The sequence below is a fragment of the Pseudorasbora parva genome, chromosome 14, assembly GCF_024679245.1.
Source record: "Pseudorasbora parva isolate DD20220531a chromosome 14, ASM2467924v1, whole genome shotgun sequence".
In the NCBI taxonomy this organism is placed as follows: Eukaryota; Metazoa; Chordata; class Actinopteri; order Cypriniformes; family Gobionidae; genus Pseudorasbora; species Pseudorasbora parva.
In genome coordinates this window covers 1,380,554-1,406,496 of record NC_090185.1, presented here as the reverse complement: position 1 = coordinate 1,406,496, position 25,943 = coordinate 1,380,554, and the positions used below count along the sequence as shown (strand labels likewise).

Below are 25,943 nucleotides of genomic sequence, written 5' to 3'. Positions count from 1 at the left end.
CAGCCTGCCAGGAAATAATCATTTAGACAAAATATGACTAGTTAGCATTTATAGCAACATGTCCTCCAACCAATACGCCTATATAGATCATTTGTCACTTCCTTGCAATGCGACCCATAGGAGCGTTTACTAAAGTTGTGCTCCTATCGACAATATTTTAATTAATTAAATACGACGCACAGGAGCGTTTACTAAAGTTGTGCTCTTATCGACAATATTTTAATTAATTAAATACGACGCACAGGAGCGTTTACTAAAGTTGTGCTCTTATCGACAATATTTTAATTAATTAAATACGGCGCATGCATGTTCACAACCCTCAATGAGAAAAAGTCCACATTTCAAGAAACACATTGTTAATTTTTTTAATTAAAAACAGAAACGATAGCTAATTTTTACCATACACATTTTTTTTCTGTATTTAAATACATGTAAGTGGGGAAAAGGCACCTTTTTTTTAGCTTCATAGGGTACTAAAAAACTAAAATAACAAAATATAACCAAGAAATGTTATTATTTTGGGTCTGTACAGTTGCCAACTGAACATTGAAACATGCGGGTCAAATTGACCCGCGAACATCACGAACGTAATAGTAATTTAGTGTGTGTCAAAGCACATCAGCGTTAAAAATTTTGCATGTATGTTCATGACCCTAAATGATAAAAAGTCACAAAATTTCCTGAAAAAAAAAACAGATTAACTGATATTTCTGACAATTCAAAAATCAAAACAGGTCATATTGACCCGCAACAGTACATAAGGGTTTAAAGAGCGTTTCTCTCTGGTAGGGTTACTTCGGCGACCCCTGGAACGTCTTTGATTTCGTCATCGTGGTGGGCAGTATTGTTGACGTCATACTGAGTGAAATTGACGTAAGTTTAACAGTAAATGATATGATTGGAATGCTTAGTTTTACCTGTTGTTTTGTTCTCATGAGTGTTGATGTTGGATTTGCTCTCTCCAGGCGGCTCTCGCGGCTCAGGGCGGACTCTACTGTCTCACTGGCTGTTCTGTAAATATACAGATTTCTGTTATTTTACATCCACTAATCACTGCATGACTCAATGATTGAACAGATAAACTATATTGCCAAAAGTATTGGGACACCCGTTTAAATCATCTTGGCTCCTAGGCATACACACATTAGTGAAAGAATGGGTCGCTCTCAGGAGCTCAGTGAACTCAAGCGTGGGGCCGTGATAGGTTGCCACCTGTGCAATAAGGCCATTCCTGACATTTCCTCACTACTAAATATTCCACGCTCAACTGTTAGTGGGATTATAACAAAGTGGAAGCCATTGGGAACAACAGCAACTCAGCCACGAAGTGTTAAATCCCAGAGCGGGGTCAGCGCATGCTGAGGGTCACAGTGCGCAGAAGTCTCCAACTATCTTCAGAGTCAACAGCTCCAGACCTCCAGACTTCTGTGGCCTTAAGATGAGCTCAAGAACAGCGGAGAGAGCTTCATGGAATGGGTTTCCATGGCCGAGCAGCTCATCCAAGCCTTACATCACCAAGAGCAATGCAAAGCGTGGGATGCAGTGGAGTAAAGCAGCCGCCACTGGACTCTAGAGCAGTGAGACGTGTTCTCTGAGCGACCAATCACACTTCAGTCTGACAATCCCATGGACGAGTCTGGGTTTGGCCGTCGCCAGGAGAACGGGACTCGCCTGACTGTATTGTGCCAAGTGTGAAATTTGGTGGAGGGTGGGGTTGTTTTTCAGGGGTTGGCCCCTTAGTTCCAGTGAAAGGAACTCTTAATGCTTCGCCAAGACATTTTGGACAATGTCATGCTCCCATCTTTGTGGGATCAGTTTGTGGACGGCCCCTTCCTGTCCCAGCATGACTGCGCTCCAGTGCACAAAGCGTCGGTCCATAAAGACATGGATGAGGAGTTTGGTGTGGAGGAACTTGACTGGCCTGCACAGAGTCCTGAGCTCAACCTGATAGAACAGCTTTGGGATGAATTAGAGCGGAGACTGAGAGCCAGGCCTTCTCGTCCAACATCAGTGCCTGACCTCACAAATGAGCTTCTAGAAGAATGGGCAAAAATCCCCATAAACACACTCCTAAACCTTGAGGAAAGCCTTCCCAGAAGAGCTGGAGCTGATATAGTTGTTAAAGGCAGGCGTCCCAAAACTTTTGCCAATATAGTGAATTATCCAGCAACACTATTTTCAGATAATTCAAAGTTTAATTACTGCCATATATTTTCTCGTTCCAGGAAGTGAATCCAATGCAAGCCATAGCAGTAAGTGAAGATGAAATGCATGAGTCAGCTGGTGTTAATTGTATATTCTTGAGCATTTCCATTTGTTTCCTCAGAAATCTGAGAACATGAGTGTGTCAATCACACTTTTCCGGCTTTTCCGCGTCATGCGTTTGGTAAAGTTGCTCAACCGTTTCGAGGGGATTCGGAACCTGCTGTGGACCTTCATCAAGTCATTCCAGGTCTGACGGTGCCCGGCGTCTTTATGTTGTAATAGAGATGTTTTTAACGGTGGGGTTGGTGTGTTTTTCAGGCTTTGCCGTATGTGGCTCTCCTCATCGTTATGCTGTTCTTCATCTACGCCGTCATCGGCATGCAGGTAAAACAAAAAGAAATGCGAGTTTGGAATTATTACGATTTCGTCTGTTATTCTCAGTGTTGGGGAAAGTTACTTTGAAAAGTAATGCATTACAATATTGCGTTCAAAAATAACTAATTGCGTTACTTACTTATTTTTAAGAAAAGTCATGCATTTTGTTGCTTTTTCTTGCCTGGATTGGGCTTGTTATTTTAATTTTTTATATCAAAGTTCTGAGAAAAAAATTTGTTTTGGTCCTTTCACACATAAATTTAAATAGTAAATTTTATTTGACTGATTTTATTCAGTTTGAGGTATACTATGGAAGCCCGTTTCTGCCACTAAATAAATTTAAAAAAAGCGTGGTTTTTTGTTGTTGCATTGATTGGAGAGTGAAATTTAGTCTAGATCTACAATAACCCTCATATACTATACACTCACATAAAAAAAAAAGCTGTTTTACATTGGAATAATATCTCAAAATAATAAATGCAGCCCTTGCACTGCAAAAAAAAAAATGCATTTCTTACTTAGTATTTTTGTCTTGTTTCTAGTCTAAATATCTAAAAATTCTTACATTAAGAAACATTTACTAGACAAGTAAAGATTGTTGTCTTGTTTTGTTAAAAATAACTCAAAATTAAGAGTTTTTGCTTAAAATAAGATAAATAATCTGCCAGTTGGGTAAGAAAATACTAAGTAAGAAAAGCATTTTTAGCGGTGTGGTGAGCATCGTAATTAATCCAAAGGTTTATATTCAGCATCACTATAACCATAATGTGACTCTCCTTTATCAGGTGTTTGGCAAAATCGCTTTACTAGACGACACCGTGATCAACCGTAACAACAACTTCCAGACGTTTCCTCAAGCCGTTCTCCTGCTGTTCAGGTAGGAAATGTGGACGGCTCACTGTATGTGTTTCTGAGTTAGTACCAGAGGTGGACAAACTACACAACTTCATTACTAGAGTCAGAGTAAAATAAAAGTTCTACTGGTCAAATATTACTCCGTTACAAGTGAAAGTTGTAAAAACAGATTTTTACTGGAATAAAAGTACAGAAGTATTTGTTTTATTAAAGTATTAAAAGTAAATGTCCTTCTTTATGTCGCCGCATTATTGTATTATAGTTGTATAAATGCACATTATGCCATCATGGTTTAAGCCAGTCAGTGACGCTCCATCTGACACACTAGCAGACGACTAACTTAAACTCATTTAAATACTTGTAGAAAAGTTACAAAGCTGCTGTCACTTTAAGGCCGAATGCACGGATCCAATACACTGATACACATCTGATATTCTCACACTGTTCACCTTCACTGAAGACAGAATCAACTTTGTTTATGTGAATCCTCCACTAAATGAGCATTTGGACATCCGTCTTCTTCCATTTTGCTCTAAACTATAAATCAGTGTTTAATAAATGCTGTGAAATCATTGAACTTCACGAGACTCTACAAGAGTGATTCCTGAAAGGCTTTCTGCAAAAACCCAAACACCTTTTAAAGAAGAAAAAAATCATCACTGACTTTCAAAGCTGCGACAGAAACGACTTTCCACTTCGAGGACCTTGATAGAAATGTAGTGGAGTAAAGAGGACGATATTTGTCTTTCAGATGGAGTGAAGTTAAAGTCAGAAGTTTACAGAAAGAATAATACTCCAGTAAAGCACAGAGACTCAAAAAGTACTGTACTCGAGTAAACTGTGTAGCTCTGATTAGTACAGACACTTACCTCTCCACAGGTGTGCCACAGGTGAGGGCTGGCAGGAGATCATGCTGGGCTGTTTGTACGGTCAGCGTTGCGACCCCAAGTCCGAATTCCTGCCGGGAGAGGAATATACATGCGGCTCCGGATTCGCCATTCTGTACTTCATGAGTTTTTACATGCTCTGCGCATTTCTAGTGAGTGTTCAATCTCGCTCAAACACACACACACACACACACACACACACACACACACACACACACACACACACACACACACACACACACTCAGGAAAAAGGTGCAGAGCTGTCATTGGGGCACTTCCCTAAAGTACAAAAGTGAAAAGGTCCAACTTAACTGCAAAAAATGCTTTTCTTACTAAGTATTTTTGTCTCGTTTCTAGTCTAAAAATCTATAAATTACTAGTATTTACTAGACAAGCACAAATGATTGTCTTGTTTTGGGAAAAATTACTCAAAATGAAGAGAGTTTTTGAGAGATATTAAAACAACATTATTTTTCTCGCCCCATTGGCAGATTATTTATCTTATTTTAAGCAAAAACTCTCTTCATTTTGAGTTATTTTCCCCAAAACAAGACAATTACTTTTGCTTGTCTAGTAAATGTTTCTTAATGTAAGAATCCTTAGATATTTAGACTAGAAACAAGACAAAAATACTAAGTAAGAAAAGTATTTTTTGCAGTGCATGCAATAAACGTGTTCCATTGCAGATCATTAACCTGTTTGTGGCCGTGATCATGGACAACTTTGACTATCTGACCCGTGATTGGTCGATACTGGGGCCGCATCATTTAGACGAGTTTAAGAAGATCTGGGCTGAATATGATCCTGAGGCAACGTAAGCAAAAAAAAAATGTATATCTTTTTTTTAATGGAATATTGCACTGTTTATTATGAAGTATTTAATGATGTAATCTTGAAATCAAGACAAACCTTGTCTCTGATAACGAGAGTGGGGCCACCTGTCACTCACATGAGAGCCACCAATAGCAAACCACAGCCCTTACATTTGTTCTTGTTTGAGAAGCGCTTCACTCGGGATATAATATCGACACAATAGGGGAAAAAAGACCAGCGCAACTTCCCTTTCATGCTGACTTTAATATCGACATGAAATGGCATTTGCAACACACCAGATGCTTTTCAACAGGACATTTAATTAGGAAAAAAATCTAGGGTGGGACTTGATTTTTTCATGAATTTATTGGATAGTGAAAAGTCTCCTTATGAGGTGGTCAAAAAGTCCAATTGGTGACATCATCCAAAAAAAGCGGCACAAATTCAGAATAAGTTAAAGTAGGCCATTTTAATTTCAGGTTGATTTTGAATGCTAAACATCTGATTATCGGTGCTATTTTTGTGTTGTTCTGGCAGGGGACGCATTAAACACCTGGACGTGGTGACGCTGCTGAGGAGAATTCAGCCACCGCTCGGGTTCGGAAAGTTCTGTCCCCATCGTGTTGCCTGCAAAGTGAGACAAACACATTCATACACTCCTGGCCTAAGCATTATTACATATTTAACAGTATAATCACTCGTTCTCTGAGTTACTGTGTTCGTTTGCAGAGACTGATTTCCATGAACATGCCTCTGAACAGCGACGGAACGGTGACGTTTAACGCCACGCTGTTCGCTCTGGTCAGAACGGCGCTGAAAATTAAAACAGAAGGTTTGAGCCGTTATTTATTTATTAATACACTGTAAAAAAAAAAACATTGTATACGTTTCAGTTATTGGAGAATACTATTTTAGCCTTTCAACTTTTTGAAAATGTCATATTTAATTTAAAGTGTCACTAGACATTCTCTACAAAGTGAAAATTGTTTCAAAGTAAATACTACAACAAACTATTTTCAGTGATGATTTAAAATATATTAGGGATGCACTGATATGAACATTTTGGCCGATACCGATATGGGGACCGATAATAATAATAGTAAAAATTAACGTATATCAGCCGACACCGATATGGGGACCGATAATAGTAACATTAAAAATAAACATATATTGGCCGATACCGATATGGGGACAGATAATAATAATAGTAAAAATTAACATATATCAGCCGACACCGATATGGGGACCGATAATAGTAACATTAAAAATGAACATATATCAGCCAACACCGATATGGGGACCGATAATAATAACATTAAAATTAACATATATTGGCCGATACCGATATGGGGACCGATAATAATAATAATAATAATAGTAAAAATTTACGTATATCAGCCGACACCAATATGGGGACCGATAATAATAACATTAAAAATGAACATATATTGGCCGATACCGATATGGGGACCGATAATAGTAACATTAAAAATGAACATATATCAGCCAACACCGATATGGGGACCGATAATAATAACATTAAAATTAACATATATTGGCCGATACCGATATGGGGACCGATAATAATAATAATAGTAAAAAATTACGTATATCAGCCGACACCAATATGGGGACCGATAATAATAACATAAAAAATGAACATATATTGGCCGATACCGATATGGGGACCGATAATAGTAACATTAAAAATGAACATATATTGGCCGATACCGATATGGGGACCGATAATAGTAACATTAAAAATGAACATATATCAGCCAACACCGATATGGGGACCGATAATAATAACATTAAAATTAACATATATTGGCCGATACCGATATGGGGACCGATAATAATAATAATAGTAAAAATTTACGTATATCAGCCGACACCAATATGGGGACCGATAATAATAACATTAAAAATGAACATATATTGGCCGATACCGATATGGCGACCCATAACAATAAAAATGAACATATATTGCCGGATACCGATATGGGGACCGATAATAATAATAGTAAAAATTAATGTATATCAGCCGACAACGATATGGGGACCGATAATAGTAACATTAAAAATGAACATATATTGGCCGATACCGATATGGCGACCCATAACAATAAAAATGAACATATATTGCCGGATACCGATATGGGGACCGATAATAATAATAATAGTAAAAATTTACGTATATCAGCCGACACCGATATGGGGACCAATAATAGTAACATTAAAAATGAACATATATTGGCCGATACCGATATGGGGACTGATAATAATAATAGTAAAAATTAACATATATCAGCCGACACCGATATGGGGACCGATAATAGTAACATTAAAAAAGAACATATATCAGCCAACACCGATATGGGGACCGATAATAGTAACATTAAAAATGAACATATATTGGCCGATACCGATATGGGGACTGATAATAATAGTAGTAAAAATTAACGTATATCAGCCAATACCGATATGGGGACCGATAATATTAATAGTAAAATTAACATATATCAGCCGACACCGATATGGGGACCGATAATAGTAACATTAAAAAAGAACATATATCAGCCAACACCGATATGGGGACCGATAATAATAACATTAAAATGAACATATATTGGCCGATACCGATATGGGGACCGATAATAATAATAATAGTAAAAATTTACATATATCAGCCGACATCAATATGGGGACCGATAATAATAACATTAAAAATGAACATATATTGGCCGATACCGATATGGCGACCCATAACAATAAAAATTAACATATATTGCCGGATACCGATATGGGGACCGATAATAATAATATTAAAAATGAACATATATTAGCCGATACCGATATGGGGACTGGTAATAATAACATTAAACATGAACATTGGCCGATACCGATATGGGAACAGGTAATAATAACATTAAAAATGAACATATACTGGCCGATACCGATATGGTGACAGATAATAATAATAATAACATTGAAAAATAACATATATTGGCCGGATACCGATGTGGGAACCGGTAATAATAACATTAAAAATGAACATATATTGGCCAATACTGATATGGGGACCGATAATAATAATAATAATAATAATAATAACATTGAAAAATAACATATATTGGCCGGACACCGATGTGGGATCCGGTAATAATAACATTAAACATGAACATATATCAGCCGATACCGATATGACTAATGACATTAAAAATTAACATATATCGGCCGATACGATATGGTGATCGATAATGATAACATAAAAAATGTAACATATATATCGGTATATGGTGGCTGATATATCGTGCATCCCTAAAATAAATGTATGTAAATAATGTTAATACTCACCCACTAAAGCCTGAATTCTCTGGGGGTTTTTTTATTCATCAGGTAATTTTGAGCAGGCAAACGAAGAGCTGCGTGCAATTATTAAGAAGATTTGGAAACGCACCAGCATGAAACTGCTCGACCAGGTCATCCCGCCAATCGGAGGTCAGATCTCTCATGAATAATGCTTAAAACACAGATAATACTGATTATACGGCTATACTGAATAATAAACTGCAATAATATTAGCATTATTAAAACTTGTACTGTACTTAAAATCCTTCAGGTAATTTGGTGTTCTGGGTCAAAAATGACCCACCTTTTAAATTGCCTGTCTCTCATTATGCTCAACTAATATTGGATTCAGTTTAGAAGTTGTTACCTACAGTATGTGAAAGTCTGTAAGTTTTAGTCCAATGCAATAACATGAACTAGCATTTTCAGGAAAAGAATAACCTCTCCGGGTCAACATGAATGCACTGCAAAAAATGCTTTTCTTACTCAGTATTTTCGTCTTGTTTCTAGTCAAAATATCAAAAAAATCGTACATTAAGAAACATTTACTAGACAAGCAAAAATTATTGTCTTGTTTTGGGGAAAATAACTCAAAATGAAGAGAGTTTTTGCTTAAAATAAGATAAATAATCTGCCAATGGGGTGAGAAAAATAATCTTGTTTTCTGTTTGAATTGAGATTATTTTTCTCACCCCATTGGCAGATTATTTATCTTATTTTAAGCAAAAACTCTCTTCATTTTGAGTTATTTTCCCCAAAACAAGACAATTACTTTTGCTTGTCTAGTAAATACTTCTTATTTTAAGATTTTTTTAGATGTGTGGACTAGAAACAAGACAAAAATACTAAGTAAGAAAAGCATTTTTTGCAGTGTGAAACAAATCCTTATGTTTCTTAAATCACAGATGACGAGGTGACCGTGGGGAAGTTTTACGCCACGTTCCTGATCCAGGACCACTTCAGGAAGTTCATGAAGCGACAGGAGGAATATTACGGATATCGGCCGAACAAGAAAAACAAAAACACCACAGAGATACAGGTCACACTGCAAAAACTGCTCTTCTTACTCAGTCATTTTGTCTTGTTTCCAGTCTAAATATCTAACAATTCTTAAATCAAGATGCATTTACTAGACCAGTAAAATTACATAAGATATTTTTTCTTGTTTTGTTGAAAATAAAATCTAAATGAAGAGAGTTTTTGCTTAAAACAGGCAAAATGATCTGCCAATGGGGTGAGAAAAATAATCTTATTTCTGATTGAAATCCTGTTTCCGTCCCAAACTGAAATGAGGCATTGGCAGATCATTTTGCTTGTTTTAAGCAAAAACTCACTTCATTTTGCTTTTATTTTCAAGAAAACAAGAAAAAATATCTTATGTCATTTTACTGATCTAGTAAATGCATCTTGATTTAAGAATTGTTAGATATTTGAACTGGAAACATGAAAAAAATACTAAATAAGAAGAGCATTTTTTGCAGTGCACACTTCGTCTCTGCATATGTTTCAACCAACGATCAGACATTCTCTTTCTCTCTCTTCTTTCTCTCAGGCGGGTCTGAGGAGCATCGAGGAGGAAGCTGCTCCGGAGCTTCAGAGGGCGATTTCTGGAGATCTCCTGAATGACGAGGAGATGGACCGAGCGATGATGGATGAGGCTGGAGAAGAAGGCATCTACAGGGTGGGTGGAGAACACAGCAGATCAGAAATGGCACATTAGGAAGAGGATGAATGCAGAGCTGGACAGTAACTCAGCTCATTTCCTCGAGTCCTGTACTGAAGTTCACTGTTTGAGTCTCTGTGCTTTACTGGAGTATTATTTTTTCTGTAAACTTCTGACTTTAACTTCACTCCATCTGAAAGACAAATATCGTCCTCTTTACTCCACTACATTTCTATCAAGGTCCTCGAAGTGGAAAGTCGTTTCTGTCGCAGCTTTGAAAGTCAGTGATGATTTTTTTCTTCTTTAAAAGGTGTTTGGGTTTTTGCAGAAAGCCTTTCAGGAATCACTCTTGTAGAGTCTCGTGAAGTTCAATGATTTCACAGCATTTATTAAACACTGATTTATAGTTTAGAGCAAAATGGAAGAAGACGGATGTCCAAATGCTCATTTAGTGGAGGATTCACATGAACAAAGTTGATTCTGTCTTCAGTGAAGGTGAACAGTGTGAGAATATCAGATGTGTATCAGTGTATTGGATCCGTGCATTCGGCCTTAAAGTGACAGCAACTTTATAAAGAGCTTTGTAACTTTTCTACAAGTATTTAAATGAGTTTAAGTTAGTCGTCTGCTAGTGTGTCAGATGGAGCGTCACTGACTGGCTTAAACCATGATGGCATAATGTGCATTTATACAACTATAATACAATAAGGCGCAGACATAAAGAAGGACATTTACTTTTAAAAACAAATACTTCTGTACTATTACTTAAGTACAAATCAGTTTTTACAACTTTCACTTGTAACGGAGTACTATATTTGACTAGTTTTACTTTTACTCAAGTAATGAAGTTGTGTATTTGTCCACCTCTGTCAGGCAGCCGTATCTCACCTCTCTCTTCTCCTGTTTAACAGAGAGCAGGCGGCCTGTTTGGAAACCACGTGGATCCGTTCTCTATGCAGAGAGGAACCCCGATGGCCACACAGGCCACCAGCCAGCGCCCCCTACAGATCGCAGACAGCCGAGCAGACGAGGCAGAGGCCACGCCCTCATATGCTAATTACCACGCCAACACCAATAACAACAACACTAACAATCACAGACCCCGGCAGAGGTGAGTAAAGAAAACAAATAACATGAAAAAACATTATTTGTCTAAGTTTCAGTTATTGGCTTTTTTAGACTTTTCTAAAATTCCAAGTTTAATTTAAGTGTCACTAGATAATCTGAAAATTGTGAAAATTGTAAATAAAAAAAGTAACTAAAAAGTAAATACTACAACAGACTCTTTTCAGTGATGATTAAAAATAAATTAGGGATGCACTGATTTTTTGGCTGATACCGATATGGGGACCGATAACAATAAGATTAAAAATGAACATATATTGGCTGATATCAATATGACAACCGACAACGATAAGTTAAAAAAAAATTAATATATATCAGGCAATACCGATATGGTGACGGATAACGATAACATAAAAAATGTACATATACCGGGCAATACAGATATGGCGACCGATAACGATAAAATAAAAAAATATATATATCGGCTGATACAGATATGGTGAGCCGATATATAAGAATGAACATATATCAGCTGATATCATTATGACAACCGATAGCGATAACTTAAAAAAAAAAAAAAAAAAATATATATATATATATATATATATATATATATATAAGGCAATACCGATATGGTGACGGATAACAAATAACATAAAAATTTTACATATATGGCGACCGATAACGATAACATTACAAAAATATCGGCTGACACCGATATGGTGAGCGATAAACATTAAAAATGAACATATATCGGCTGATATCAATATGACAACCGATAACGATAAGTTAAAAAAATAAAATATATATCAGGCAATACCAATATGGTGACGGATAACAAATAACATAAAAATTTTACATATATGGCGACCGATAACGATAACATTACAAAAAATTTTACATATATGGCGACCGATAACGATAACATTACAAAAATATCAGCTGACACCGATATGGTGAGCGATAAACATTAAAAATGAAAATGAACATATATCGGCTGATATCAATATGACAACCGATAACGATAAGTTAAAAAAATAAAATATATATCAGGCAATACCAATATGGTGACGGATAACAAATAACATAAAAATTTTACATATATGGCGACCGATAACGATAACATTACAAAAATATCGGCTGACACCGATATGGTGAGCGATAAACATTAAAAATGAACATATATCGGCTGATATCAATATGACAACCGATAACGATAAGTTAAAAAAATAAAATATGTATCAGGCAATACCGATATGGTGACGGATAACGATAACCAAAAATGTACATATAGTGGGTGATACAGATATGGTAACCGATAACGATAACATTAAAAAATATATATTGGCCAATATATATGTTGGCACCACATATTGGCCGAAATGGTGAACAATAAACATTAAAAAATTAACTTATATCAGCCGATGCCAATATGGTGAGGGATAAACATAAACAATTAACATATATCAACCAATATGGTGACCGATAAACATTAAAAAATTTACATATATCAGATATGGCCTCATAATTATGAGAAAGGCGAGGATAAATATGTATTTAGAAGGAAAATATACACTCCAAAAAATGCTGCGTTGTTTCAAGCCAAATTTGGGTCAAATATGGACAAATAAAATAAAATGTACCCCAATGGCTGGATTTGTCACTATTTGGATTGAAACAACCACGCATTTTTTTAAGCATGTAGGGTCCACTTGATTTCAATGTGAAATAACAAATACAATGCTTTAGCGAGCTTAAACAAGTTTGTTTCAAGACGAAGATGAAAATAATTGTGTATTTATAAGGTAAATGGGGTCTATTTTGATTTCATGTTGATTTTAAATTAGAAATTAACCCTCTGGTGCAGTTCAGTCATTTTTGACTCTCTTTTTTTTTCGCACGAAAATTGTTTTTGGCACTTGCTATATCAACATGTTATTAGTTATTATTTCGATTATGTGCACTGCCAAATCATCGCAAGATGTGTATCGAGATAGTAAATGTGGTGAAATAATAACATGAGATTGCAGTGACGATAATGATGAAGCTGGTCTCTCTCTTGAAGCAGATTTGGACTACATTTCCCATCATGCATCAGTGCATCCAGACGGCAGGGTCCAGTGAGTGCAGCCGAGTTCCTCATCCAAGAGGTGAGCTCAAACCTTCACATACATCAGAGAACCGTCTTCATCAGCTCAAATGATCTTCACGTATTCTGCTGTTGTTCCTCAGGCTCTGATCGCTGGAGGTTTGGAGAGTCTCGCCAGCGACTGGCGCTTTGTGTCCGTGACGAAGGCTGAAATGGCCGCTGCGCTGAACATGGATCTCTCCGCGCTGGAGAGGAAATCCGCAGCCGTTCTCAATAACCGTAAAGGAAAGTGTTTGTTCAGGAAGAGGAAGATGGCAGCGTCTCAGCCAGACTGCCAGGTGTGATGATCATCAGAGGCGTCTGGAATAACGGCCCAGTCAAAGGGAAGACATGAATGATGATAACTGTGAGGACTGTTTAATGAGCCAGTACAGCAGAAGTGTTCAAAATGTATCGAAAAAAGGACTGATAAAGGGCGTTCCAATTTATATATATATATACACTCACGTAAAGGATTATTAGGAACACCATACTCATTTGCACATCCAGGGCATGAAGCTCCCGTTCCACCACATCCCAAAGATGCTCTATTGGGTTGAGATCTGGGCACTGTGGCGGCCATTTTAGTTCAGTCAACTCATTGTCATGTTCAAGAAACCAATCTGAAATGATTGGAGCTTTGTGACATGGTGCATTATCCTGCTGGAAGTAGCCATCAGAGGATGGGCACATGGTGGTCATAAAGGGATGGACATGGTCAGAAACAATGCTCAGGTAGGCCGTGGCGTTTAAACGATGCCCAATTGGCACTAAGGGGCCTAAAGTGTGCCAAGAAAACATCCCCCACACCATTACACCACCACCACCAGCCTGCACAGTGGTAACAAGGCATGATGGATCCATGTTCTCATTCTGTTTACGCCAAATTCTGACTCTACCATCTGAATGTCTCAGCAGAAATCGAGACTCATCAGACCAGGCAACATTTCTCCAGTCTTCAACTGTTCAATTTTGGTGAGCTCGTGCAAATTGTCGCCTCTTTTTCCTATTTGTAGTGGAGATGAGTGGTACCCGGTGGGGTCTTCTGCTGTTGTAGCCCATCCGCCTCAAGGTTGTGTGTGTTGTGGCTTCACAAATGCTTTGCTGCATACCTCAGTTGTAACGAGTGGTTATTTCAGTCCAGGGGCGTTTCTAGGATTTTTATTTTAGGGAGGCTCAGCCCCCAGTGAGGGTAGGTCTGTAGAAAAAATGGTAACACTATTTAGTTTAGGGTCCAAATTGCTCTATTAACTAATAGCTTACAAACATGCATACCCAGAAGATATTGGCTGTTTATTATTACTTATATTAAATATTAATACCTTAAAGGTATTAAGCAAATATTAATACCTTAATGCATGGCCATATTGTACATGCAATTATCATACCCAATAATGTAGGCAGGTTTATAATAACCAAGATCCCAAATGTTAGGGGGTTCTTACATGGTCCCCCGAGAAAATTTTGATTTCTATGATCTACATATGAGCATTTTATGATGTTCTGAAGGCCAAAAAATGTGATAACAATAGCTTGAAAACCATCTCTCTTTTTCTGTTTTTATCTTGCCCTGTCTCTTCATAACGCTGAGCTTTGACTGTTTTTTTCCGTTTTCGTCAGTGAATAAAGTGAACATATGGTTTACATAGGCTATTAACATACTGATATTTATGTTTCATGAATAATTTTCATAGACACGTTAATTTACTGTTTATCAAAGTTTTAAGTTTATTAAAATCACAGTATGAACATTCATTAGGCTACTAATCTTATGCCCAATACAGGCTGAAAAAGCTGGTGTTTTTTTTTTAATTTACTGAATGTTACAAATAGAATTATATTAATTTACAATATATACACATTCATTATTAAACTTACGCCTAATCTGATGAAAATAGCTTTGTTAATGTTTTCTGTTCGTTAAGGCCTACATTATGAATCAAATTGGCATATTTCCAGTTAAAAATGTCTAAAAATTAGACACAAGTTTATTAATTTGCCTAAATATTTTTTTTCTTTTGATTAACATTTCTGACTTAAAGCAGAAGCTGTCAAACATGAATGTTTAATTTAGCTGCATTTATCTTACTTGACGTCGAGTTGCTCTGCTAAAATTTGCGCTCAGCCTCAGTAGTTTCTGTGTGACCATAAAGCCCGCCTACTCTGATTTGATTGGTTTTATCAAATATTTTGACATTGACGAGCGGTGACAGACCAATGACGCTCAGATTTACACACACACACACACACACACACACACACACACACACACACACACACCTCTGCTTCTGACGTGCGCTGCGCTCTGCTCAGAGCCGCTGGATTGGAGAGACAGACTAAAAAACGGGACGAAGCCTGCCGCCAGTTTCATATGTTTTAAAGGTTAATCACATATTTTTTAGGGGGGCTGAGGCATAAGTTTAGGGGGGCTGAAGCCCCCCTAAAAAGGGCCTAGCGACGCCTATGTTTCAGTCAAAGTTGCTCTTCTATCAGCTTGAATCAGTCGGCCCATTCTCCTCTGACCTCGAGCATCAACAAGGCATTTTCTCCCACAGGACTGCTGCATACTGGATGCTCTTCCCTTTTCACACCATTCTTTGTAAACCCTAGAAATGGTTGTGTGTGTAAATCCCAGTAACTGAGCAGATTGCGAAATACTCAGACCGGCCCGTCTGGCACCAACAACCATGCCACGCTCAAAACGGCTTAAATCACCTTTCTTTCCCATTCTGACATTCAGTCTGGAGTTCAGGAGATTGTCTTGACCAGGACCACACCCCTAAATGCACTGAAGAACTGCCATGTGATTGGCTGATTAGATAATCGCATTAATGAGAAATTGAACAGGTGTTCCTGATAATCCTTTAGATGTGTGTGTGTGTGTGTGTGTGTGTGTGTGTGTGTGTGTGTGTGTGTGTGTGTGTGTGTGTGTGTGACCCGTGCTGGCAAAAGGAGTCGAATGCGGATAATTTTCAGCTACAGTCAAAACAAGTGAAAAATTTAGTTTGAGAATTTTTTTTTGAGTTAATGAAGTCCTCGTCTAGCGATCCAAATCCTCCAAATAGCAATTAAACATCTAAAAGTATCTTTATTTGTATGTTTTTTAGAGAGGAGAATCTTTCCTTTGTCCATGAAAACGATCTCACTCACACTGAGTGACTGATCTGAGATCAGCGCCTGATACCAATATACACACACACACACACACACACACACACAATTACAGTAGGCTGCTTCAAAATATATTTCTTGGTGAATATTCACGCAAACATTATGTTATGTGAACATTTGGTTAACTGTCGGGGGAAAACATCTGATGTGTAACATTATATTAGATCCCTGCATTACAGGTCTTAATATATCAGGCTTTCATTAATGTTAATTAAACAATTGTGCAATCATGGAAAAATAAGTTGAATATATATTTTTCCTATAGATATTTGGTGTTGTTATAGGGCTGGGCGATAAAACGTTAACGATATGCGATAGACACGTTATCGATAACAATAAAAAATGGTTGCATCATATCGTTGTCTCGTGTTGGATTCTTCCGTAACAGAACCGGCGTGGAGGGATAGGTGGAAAATAAGCGCCGCAGCGAGCGAGGAAATCCTAGATAAAACAGGAAAACAAGTCAGCTTGCCATAATGGCAGCTTTTTTGATTTTATAAGTGTGACCGTAGTGAGACTAATGTCGTCTGCAAATTATGCAAGACCGCCGTCCCGAACAAGACTGATAATACCACAAACTTGTTTAACCACCTTAAGCCTTGTTTATACTTTAGTCTGGCTCCGCGCGCACGCCTCGTCTATTTGGGAAGGTTTTTATACTCAACGCGCTCGCCATTGTGCTTTTCTTTGAAACGACATGGAGAGGTAACGTTACTCTGCAACAGTGCCTTAGCATCTATTTTTTAATGGTACAAAGAAATAACGGAGGCACTGCACCTTAAAAGATAAAAGTGTTCATTGTGATTTCAGACTTACCGGTTGTTACCGGAGTGTTTTGCATGGCTGTGTTGACATTTCTGTCTTTATAACTGAGAGGATTATAATCAGAGGAAGGATAAGTTTAAAATAAAAATGTTTAAATATAATATATTTTTCTCCTGGTCCTTATTTTAAATAGGTCATAAAAAATGTCAATAATTATCGATATCCACCGATAAGAAACCGTTATATCGTAATACAGTTTTCAGCCATATTGCCCAGCCCTATGTTGTTATCAGGGATTTTTAGGTTTGGTTGCTGGTGATTTTCTTTTGGAACCTTCAGAGAAACTAAGTTTTTCCTCAAAATTTACTCAAACGTGTAGTATTTTTTTCTGTCTGATTCATAAAAATCATACGTCATTTTTAAGGCTTTTTAATAGAGATGAAAATACAATACCTTATTTTGCCAGCACAGGTTTTATATAAATATATATAAACACACAAAAAAACACAGACGTAATGGAAATTTATGTTTTGACCCGAGTGACAATATTCAAAATCGTTAATATACCTTCGTTAATTTGATATCAAATGTGAACTAAATTTCTGAAACTAAAAGAACACATATTGCACTACATATTTTCCAAATAAACACTCCTGAAAAGTGACTTTTCTGAGGTGATTATAGTTTATTTTGCATTGAAAACAGTGAGTGAACTTGGATGTGACTAGCATTTTCCCGATACCCCTAAGGATTCTGAACATTGTTTTACTCGAAATGATCAACTTACCTGTTGTTTGTTTAATGTATTTACTTCTTATTAAATATTAAATTATTAAAACAATTTGTGTACTCTGTCTGTGGCTGTGATAGCTGTTAGTACTATTTTGTAGCGTCATGAAAGGGCAAACAATTATAAACAAAGAAACGCAATTAAGACTATAACTTGCTTTTAGCACAAGTGTTTGGCAGATAATATTGAATATTTAATCAAACCTGTAAAGGATGACGTTGTGAGTCCTCAGACATCAGATCTGCGCGCGCATCCCGCCCTGCGGCCTCACGTGAGCCCCGCGCTTTTATTGGATTAATGTCGGTTAATCCGCGAGCCATGGAGTCTCGCGCCGAAGGAGGTCCTGAAGGGTTTGAATGTTTTGAAAGCAGACACTCCGGTGAGTAACTATTTATTCTAAAGATAAATTAAAATAATATATATATATTTTTTTAAATGGTATCGTTTATTTAACTAAACGGTGCCGTTTTTTACCCCATGAGATCTAAATGTGTTATTATTTCTGTACAATCTATCGTTAGCTATTGCATGATTATGAATAAATTAGCCAAGTTTGTTTATTCCTTTGCTACTATGATTTCTAAACCTAGCTACTATATAGTAATTTAATTAAATACTTCCATGTAAGTTACATTTCTGTAACGATTGTATTCAATATTTCTATAATAAGTTATATTGACAATTATGATACTATTACTGTACTCTGGTTTGCAGTTTCACTAAGTTTAATTTAGAACAGAGATAGATGAAGTGTATTTAAATGGGTCACATTTCCTCCTCATAAATCAACATGTTTGTTGTGGGTTACCGGGTGTCTGTGGGGTTAAGCTGGATGGTATGAGACAGTCAGACGGGTGTAAGGAGTTTATAATATTACGCTCGCTGACCATATGGACTGTCTTACAGGTCTGTGGGAGTCCAGAAGATCATGATGGAGGAGCACACAACAGGCCTGTCCCAATCAGGTAAACACAAAACACCTTTTCAAGCATTTCTACAACCTCAAACAGTGATTTAAAGGGATAGTTCGCTCAAAAATGTAATTACTCACCCGTAAGACCTTCATTCATCTTCGGAGCACAAATGAAGATATTTCTGATAAAATCCCAGAGCTCTCTGGCCCCTCCATAGACATAATAAACACTTTCAAGGTCCAGAAAGGTAGTTAAGACATCAATAAAATAGCCCATGTGACTAAAGTAGTGCAAAAACAACCAAAATATTGACTTTATTCAACAACAATAGTGCAGCGCTTTCTAGTTCTACGGCATAGTGACTCATGCGCATGCGTAGTGGTGATCATGTGATCAGCGTCGGCCAGTGGTGAGCTGGCTTTCTGGCAACGGTCTGAAATGCTGCACTATTTACTGCGTCAACATTGTAAAAGCCCTTTCAAAATTCAAAAAAAAATGCTCGCAATTGCGAGTTTACATAATTGTGATATAGGGTCTAATAAGTTATAAAGTAAAAATTCCAATATATAGTACGAGTTATAAACTCACAATTGCGTTATAAAATCAGAATTGCGTGATATAAATTCTGTAAAAGTATACATTTTGAATCTTTTTCTCACAATTTCTCCATCTATATGTATTTCTGCTTTTCTCAGAATTGTGAAATATAAACATGCAATTGTGAGTCTAAAAGTCCAATTCTGAGGTAAAAAATGACTGACTTTTTTCAGAATTGCGAGTTTTTATGTCACAATTCTGACTTTATTAATGTTCGAATTTATATCACTATTATGCAAACTCACAATTGTTAGGAAAAGTCAGAATTGCAAGATAAATAGTCGTAATTATCTACTATTTTCTAATTCTATTTGGCATGATACTTGTCTTTAGGTGAAAAAATTCTATTAAATTTTCTCTAAACGAAATTCAAATTTTTGATATCAGTAATTGTATTTTCACTAGTAAGATGTCACCATAGGCTGCCATTCAAATTCAATTGTTGATATCAGGAATTCAAATCCTGCGAATGAAAAAAAGTCAAAATGGTAATCTCGTGAGAAATGCGAAGGTTAATGTTGATTGAATAGCTTGTGACATCTACTGGACGTTTTGCCACCTTTGTTTCCTTGGATGTGATTGGTTGAATACTTTTCTGTCACCATGGAGGTAAACAAACGGCATCGAAGCAAAAAATAAATGTTGTTTTTTCGCCGCAGCGCATTCATGTTCGGTGTGGAAGCACAGAATGAAACCTTTGCACGTCAAAATCGCATCCAGTGTGAAAGGCCCATACGAGTCTGACAGAAATTGTTGAATAAAGTTGTTATTTTTGATTGTTTTTGCGCACCTGATTGTATTTCTGATGCTTTTTTAAACAAAGCTTGAACCATAGGACTATTTTAACGATGTCTTTACTAACTTTCTGGACCTTGAAAGTGTTCATTGCTGTCTATGGAGGGGTCAGAAACCTCTTGGATTTAATCAGAAATATCTTCTTTTGTGTCAGATGAACGACGGTCTCACAGGTTTGAAACGACATAAAGAATTAATGACAGAACTGACCCTTTGACCTCTTAATTTGCAGCCAGCACGATGACTGTAGGAGCAGAGGGCGGGGCTGATGTCACAAAGGGGGTGTGGCCTGCACAGCCACGCCCTTTATCACGCGACCGGGTCACGCTAGTCGTTGACGGGACTCATTTTGTGGTGGATCCCGGCGTTTTCACTACGTACCCGGATACGGTGCTTGGGAGGTACTCAACACGATGACCTAAATAAATCTTATCGCTAATCTAACCGCTACGTGTGAGCTAACGAGGTGTGTTTCCGCAGGATGTTTGGTCGAGCACGTCAGCACAGTTTCACGCGGCCGAACGCTAAAGGCGAATATGAAATCGCGGAGGGCATCGGCGCCAACATCTTCAGAGTCATTCTGGTACGTACAGGGTTTACTGCAAATTATTAGTTTTTTTTCTTGTTTCCAGTCCAAATATCTAAAAATTCTTAAATCAAGATGCATTTACTAGATGAGTAAAATTACATCATTTTTAATTGTTTTCTGGGGGAAAATATTAAAATTAGTTTTTGCTTAAAACAAGCAAAATTATTGTGTGATATAAAGTCACAATTCTGAGATATAAACTTACAATTGTGTGACAAAGTCACAATTCTGAGATATAAACTTGGAATTGCGAGAAAAAAAGTCAGAATTCTGAGATAAAAAGACGCAACTACTCTTTGTATTTTTTTATTTAGTGGCGGGCTTCCATACTGTTCTGATTGTTCTGTAAAAGCAAAAACACTAACATAAATGTGATTTTTTTTTGTGTTTGTTTTGACATTTAGACTAGAAACAGGATAAAATTGCTAAGTAAGTTTTCTTACGTGTTGGCGTTTGCTTTCGCGCAGGACTTCTACCGCGTTGGCATGCTGCACTGTCCGGAGGGCGTGTCTCTGGCGGAGCTGCGCGAGGCGTGCGATTATCTGTGTATAAACTTCGACTACAGCACCGTCAGATGCCGAGACCTCAGTGAGTTAAACGCATTCATTTACATTTAATCATTTAGCAGACGCTTTTATCCAAAGCAACTTACAAAGGAGGAGAGCAATAGAAGCAACTAAACAAACAAGGGCAACAACCTGCAAGAGCTGTAAGAAGTCTCAGTTAATCGAGCACTTTTTTTTTTTAACAAACAAACGTAATTGGATAGTTAAGTGCTAGCCTTTATTGGTCAGGTGCAGCTGGAAAAGAAGATACTTTTTGAAAATGGCCACAGACTCATTCGCCGGTAATGACCTCGCACACACTCAAGCTATTTACCGGCTGTGTCCAATCAGGCGCTCTGCTCCATGAGCTGTCCAATGACGGTGCGCGGAAACAGTTCGAGGCGTTCCTGGAGGAGCTGTTGCTCCCTGCGATGGTTGCCGGGGCTCAGGAGGGAGAGCGGGAGAGTCATATCGTGGTCCTTACGGATGAGGACACGGTGGACTGGGATCACGATCACCCGCCGCCTATGGGGGAGGAACACTCACAGAGTGAGGCTAACGTGTGTGTGTGTGTGTGTGTGCGCGTGTGTGTGTGTGTGTGTGGTTCACATTGGTGTGCAGTTAAACACACTCTTCACAGATCAGCTCTTCATTTGTGTATCACGTGTTGTGTTCCTCCAGTCATCTACAGCTCCAGACTCTATCGCTTCTTCAAGTTCATCGAGAACAGAGACGTCGCGAAAACTCTGCTGAAGGAGCGCGGCCTGAAGAACATCCGCATCGGGATCGAGGGTAAACTCACACACACTTAAGTAAAAGTACTACAGTCAGATGTCTACTTAAGTAAAAGTACTACTGTCAGATGTCTACTTAAGTAAAAGTACTACACTCAGATGTATACTCTAGTAAAAGTGCTACAGTCAGATGTCTACTCTAGTAAAAGTACTACAGTCAGATGTCTACTCTAGTAAAGCACTACAGTCAGATGTCTACTCTAGTAAAAGTACTACAGTCAGATGTCTACTCTAGTAAAGCACTACAGTCAGATGTCTACTCTAGTAAAGCACTACAGTCAGATGCCTACTCTAGTAAAGAACTACAGTCAGATGTCTACTCTAGTAAAAGCACTACAGTCAGATGTCTACTCTAGTAAAAGCACTACAGTCAGATGTCTACTTAAGTAAAAGTACTACACTCAGATGTATACTCTAGTAAAAGTGCTACAGTCAGATGTCTACTCTAGTAAAAGTACTACAGTCAGATGTCTACTCTAGTAAAGCACTACAGTCAGATGTCTACTCTAGTAAAAGCACTACAGTCAGATGTCTACTCTAGTAAAAATACTATAGTCAGATGTCTACTCTAGTAAAAGTACTACAGTCAGATGTCTACTCTAGTAAAGAACTACAGTCAGATGTCTACTCTAGTAAAGCACTACAGTCAGATGTCTACTCTAGTAAAAGTACTACAGTCAGATGCCTACTCTAGTAAAGCACTACAGTCAGATGACTACTCTAGTAAAGAACTACAGTCAGATGTCTACTCTAGTAAAAGCACTACAGTCAGATGTCTACTCTAGTAAAAGTACTACAGTCAGATGTCTACTCTAGTAAAGCACTACAGTCAGATGTCTACTCTAGTAAAAGCACTACAGTCAGATGTCTACTCTAGTAAAAATACTATAGTCAGATGTCTACTCTAGTAAAAGTACTACAGTCAGATGTCTACTCTAGTAAAGAACTACAGTCAGATGTCTACTCTAGTAAAGCACTACAGTCAGATGTCTACTCTAGTAAAAGTACTACAGTCAGATGTCTACTCTAGTAAAGCACTACAGTCAGATGTCTACTCTAGTAAAGCACTACAGTCAGATGCCTACTCTAGTAAAGAACTACAGTCAGATGTCTACTCTAGTAAAAGCACTACAGTCAGATGTCTACTCTAGTAAAAGTACTACAGTCAGATGTCTACTCTAGTAAAGCGCTACAGTCAGATGCCTACTCTAGTAAAGCACTACAGTCAGATGTCTACTCTAGTAAAAGCACTACAGTCAGATGTCTACTCTAGTAAAAGTACTACAGTCAGATGTCTACTCTAGTAAAGCACTACAGTCAGATGTCTACTCTAGTAAAAGTACTAAAGTAAGATGTCTACTCTAGTAAAATAACTACAGTCAGATGTCTACTCTAGTAAAATAACTACAGTCAGATGCCTACTCTAGTAAAGCACTACAGTCAGATGTCTACTCTAGTAAAAGTACTACAGTCAGATGCCTACTCTAGTAAAGCACTACAGTCAGATGCCTACTCTAGTAAAGCACTACAGTCAGATGTCTACTCTAGTAAAAGCACTACAGTCAGATGTCTACTCTAGTAAAAGTACTACAGTCAGATGTCTACTCTAGTAAAGTACTACAGTCAGATGTCTACTCTAGTAAAAGTACTACAGTCAGATGTCTACTCTAGTAAAGTACTACAGTCAGATGTCTACTCTAGTAAAGTACTACAGTCAGATGTCTACTCTAGTAAAAGCACTACAGTCAGATGTCTACTCTAGTAAAGCCCTACAGTCAGATATCTACTCTAGTAAAAGTACTACAGTCAGATGTCTACTCTAGTAAAAGCACTACAGTCAGATGTCTACTCTAGTAAAAGCACTACAGTCAGATGTCTACTCTAGTAAAAGCACTACAGTCAGATGTCTACTCTAGTAAAAGCACTACAGTCAGATGTCTACTCTAGTAAAAGTACTACAGTCAGATGTCTACTCTAGTAAAAGCACTACAGTCAGATGTCTACTCTAGTGAAAGCACTACAGTCAGATGTCTACTCTAGTGAAAGCACTACAGTCAGATGTCTACTCTAGTGAAAGCACTACAGTCAGATGTCTACTCTAGTAAAAGCACTACAGTCAGATGTCTACTCTAGTGAAAGCACTACAGTCAGATGTCTACTCTAGTGAAAGCACTACAGTCAGATGTCTACTTAAGTTAAAGTACTGAAGTACTTGCCAAAGCTCCACCAAACCCTGTTTGTGTCCCAGGTTACCCCACCTGCAAAGAGAAGGTGAAGCGGCGGCCCGGCGGTAAGTCGGAGGTCATCTACAGCTACGTCCAGCGGCCGTTTATCCATCTGTCCTGGGAGAAGGAGGAGGGCAAGAGCCGACACGTGGACTTCCAGTGCGTCCGCAGCCGGAGCGTCCCTAACCTCATCACCGCCATAGGGGCGGGGCCAACACGAGCCGGAGTCACACCCACTCCACAGGTTGACGAGCTGGACCGGTTGAACGGCCCCGCCCCTCCCGGCCTCGACCAATGACTGCACACTGCAAAAAATGCTCTTCTTACTCAGTCATTTTGTCTTGTTTCTAGTCTAAATATCTAAATATTCTTAAATCAAGATGCATTTACTAGATCAGTAAAATGACATAAGATATTTTTTCTGGTTTTGTTATAAATCAAATCTAAATGAAGTGAGTTTTTGCTTAAAACAGGCAAAATGATCTGCCAATGGGGTGAGGAAAATAATCTTATTTCTGATTGAAATCTTGTTTCTTGTATCCAAACAGAAATAAGATTATTTTTCTCACCCCACTGGCAGATCATTTTGCCTGCTTTAAGCAAAAACTCACTTCATTTAGATTTGATTCCCCAGAAAACAAGAAAAAAAATATCTTGTCATTTTACTTTTCTAGTAAATGCAGCTTGATTTAAGAATAATTTGACTGAAAGCAAGAAAAAAAATCTAAATAATGAGCATTTTTTGCAGTGTATCATTCAAACTCATTATGTCACTCAAGATCACTCCTGGGTAGACGACCCTTGAACTTAACAGTACCGGAGATCCTTCCACCGTTGTGTCCTTGAGCAAGACTGCCATTACTGCACAATATTTGCTTATTAATCAATAACCAAATCACTCTTTTAAGGGCATTCAGTTATTAAATAAGGATTTTCTGTGTCAGCGCCATCTGGTGTCAAGAGGGGGAAACAATAATAACCTTTTATAAAGCATTTATATCTTGTTTTCTATCATTTGTTAGAGGTGTTGAATAAAAGCATCTGCTAAATGAGCGCATGTACAGTGGATTTGGAATAAAGATTTTTTTAATGTTCTTCTATTTGATTTAGATATACAGAACAAGTTGTGAATTAATTTTTACTAATTTACTAGTTTTCTATGTGAATTTACACCGATTAGGCATAACATTATGACCGGGCGGTGGTGAATAACACTGATGACTTCATCTCCTGTTAGTGGGTGGGATATATTAGGCAGCAAGTGAACATTTAGTCCTCAGAGTTGATGTGTGTGAAGCAGGAGAAATGGGCAAGCGTAAGGATTTGAGCGAGTTTGGCCAGATTGTGACGGCTAGACGACTGGGTCAGAGCATCTCCAAAACTGCAGCTCTTGTGGGCTGTTCCCGGTCTGCAGT

At 37.8% G+C, this 25,943-nt stretch overlaps 2 protein-coding genes across 2 annotated transcripts in view; both read left to right on the top strand.

Moving 5' to 3' along the window:
- Window positions 1–13,917, top strand: part of cacna1sa (calcium channel, voltage-dependent, L type, alpha 1S subunit, a) — a 50,730-nt gene extending 36,813 nt beyond the window's left edge. The window contains exons 28-43 of the mRNA XM_067415162.1: window positions 790–873; window positions 966–1,013; window positions 2,226–2,252; window positions 2,327–2,452; window positions 2,524–2,589; window positions 3,366–3,457; window positions 4,315–4,474; window positions 5,010–5,137; window positions 5,674–5,770; window positions 5,866–5,968; window positions 8,536–8,637; window positions 9,393–9,526; window positions 10,040–10,168; window positions 11,062–11,261; window positions 13,284–13,365; window positions 13,448–13,917. Of these exons, the coding sequence (XP_067271263.1) occupies window positions 790–873; window positions 966–1,013; window positions 2,226–2,252; window positions 2,327–2,452; window positions 2,524–2,589; window positions 3,366–3,457; window positions 4,315–4,474; window positions 5,010–5,137; window positions 5,674–5,770; window positions 5,866–5,968; window positions 8,536–8,637; window positions 9,393–9,526; window positions 10,040–10,168; window positions 11,062–11,261; window positions 13,284–13,365; window positions 13,448–13,648 (1,779 nt within the window). The 3' untranslated portion in view covers window positions 13,649–13,917. The remainder of the gene's footprint in view (window positions 1–789; window positions 874–965; window positions 1,014–2,225; window positions 2,253–2,326; window positions 2,453–2,523; window positions 2,590–3,365; window positions 3,458–4,314; window positions 4,475–5,009; window positions 5,138–5,673; window positions 5,771–5,865; window positions 5,969–8,535; window positions 8,638–9,392; window positions 9,527–10,039; window positions 10,169–11,061; window positions 11,262–13,283; window positions 13,366–13,447) is intronic.
- Window positions 13,918–18,317: 4,400 nt separating this feature from the next.
- kctd20 (potassium channel tetramerization domain containing 20) lies at window positions 18,318–24,929 on the top strand. The gene is made up of 8 exons (XM_067415175.1): window positions 18,318–18,448; window positions 18,976–19,034; window positions 20,608–20,776; window positions 20,856–20,958; window positions 21,432–21,552; window positions 21,861–22,058; window positions 22,191–22,301; window positions 24,552–24,929. The coding sequence occupies exons 2-8, from the start codon at window positions 18,998–19,000 to the stop codon at window positions 24,824–24,826; spliced, it is 1,014 nt and encodes a 337-aa protein (XP_067271276.1). The 5' UTR covers window positions 18,318–18,448; window positions 18,976–18,997; the 3' UTR covers window positions 24,827–24,929.
- The last annotated feature ends 1,014 nt before the right edge of the window (window positions 24,930–25,943 follow it).

Excerpts from the sequence above, each read along its gene's own strand:
- kctd20 (XM_067415175.1), top strand. The coding sequence starts at position 18,998 with ATGATGGAGGAGCACACAACAGGCCTGTCCCAATCAG. Across the intron at positions 22,059-22,190 it reads GGGGGAGGAACACTCACAGA|TCATCTACAGCTCCAGACTC; the intron begins GTGAGGCTAACG and ends GTGTTCCTCCAG. Across the intron at positions 22,302-24,551 it reads CATCCGCATCGGGATCGAGG|GTTACCCCACCTGCAAAGAG; the intron begins GTAAACTCACAC and ends TTTGTGTCCCAG.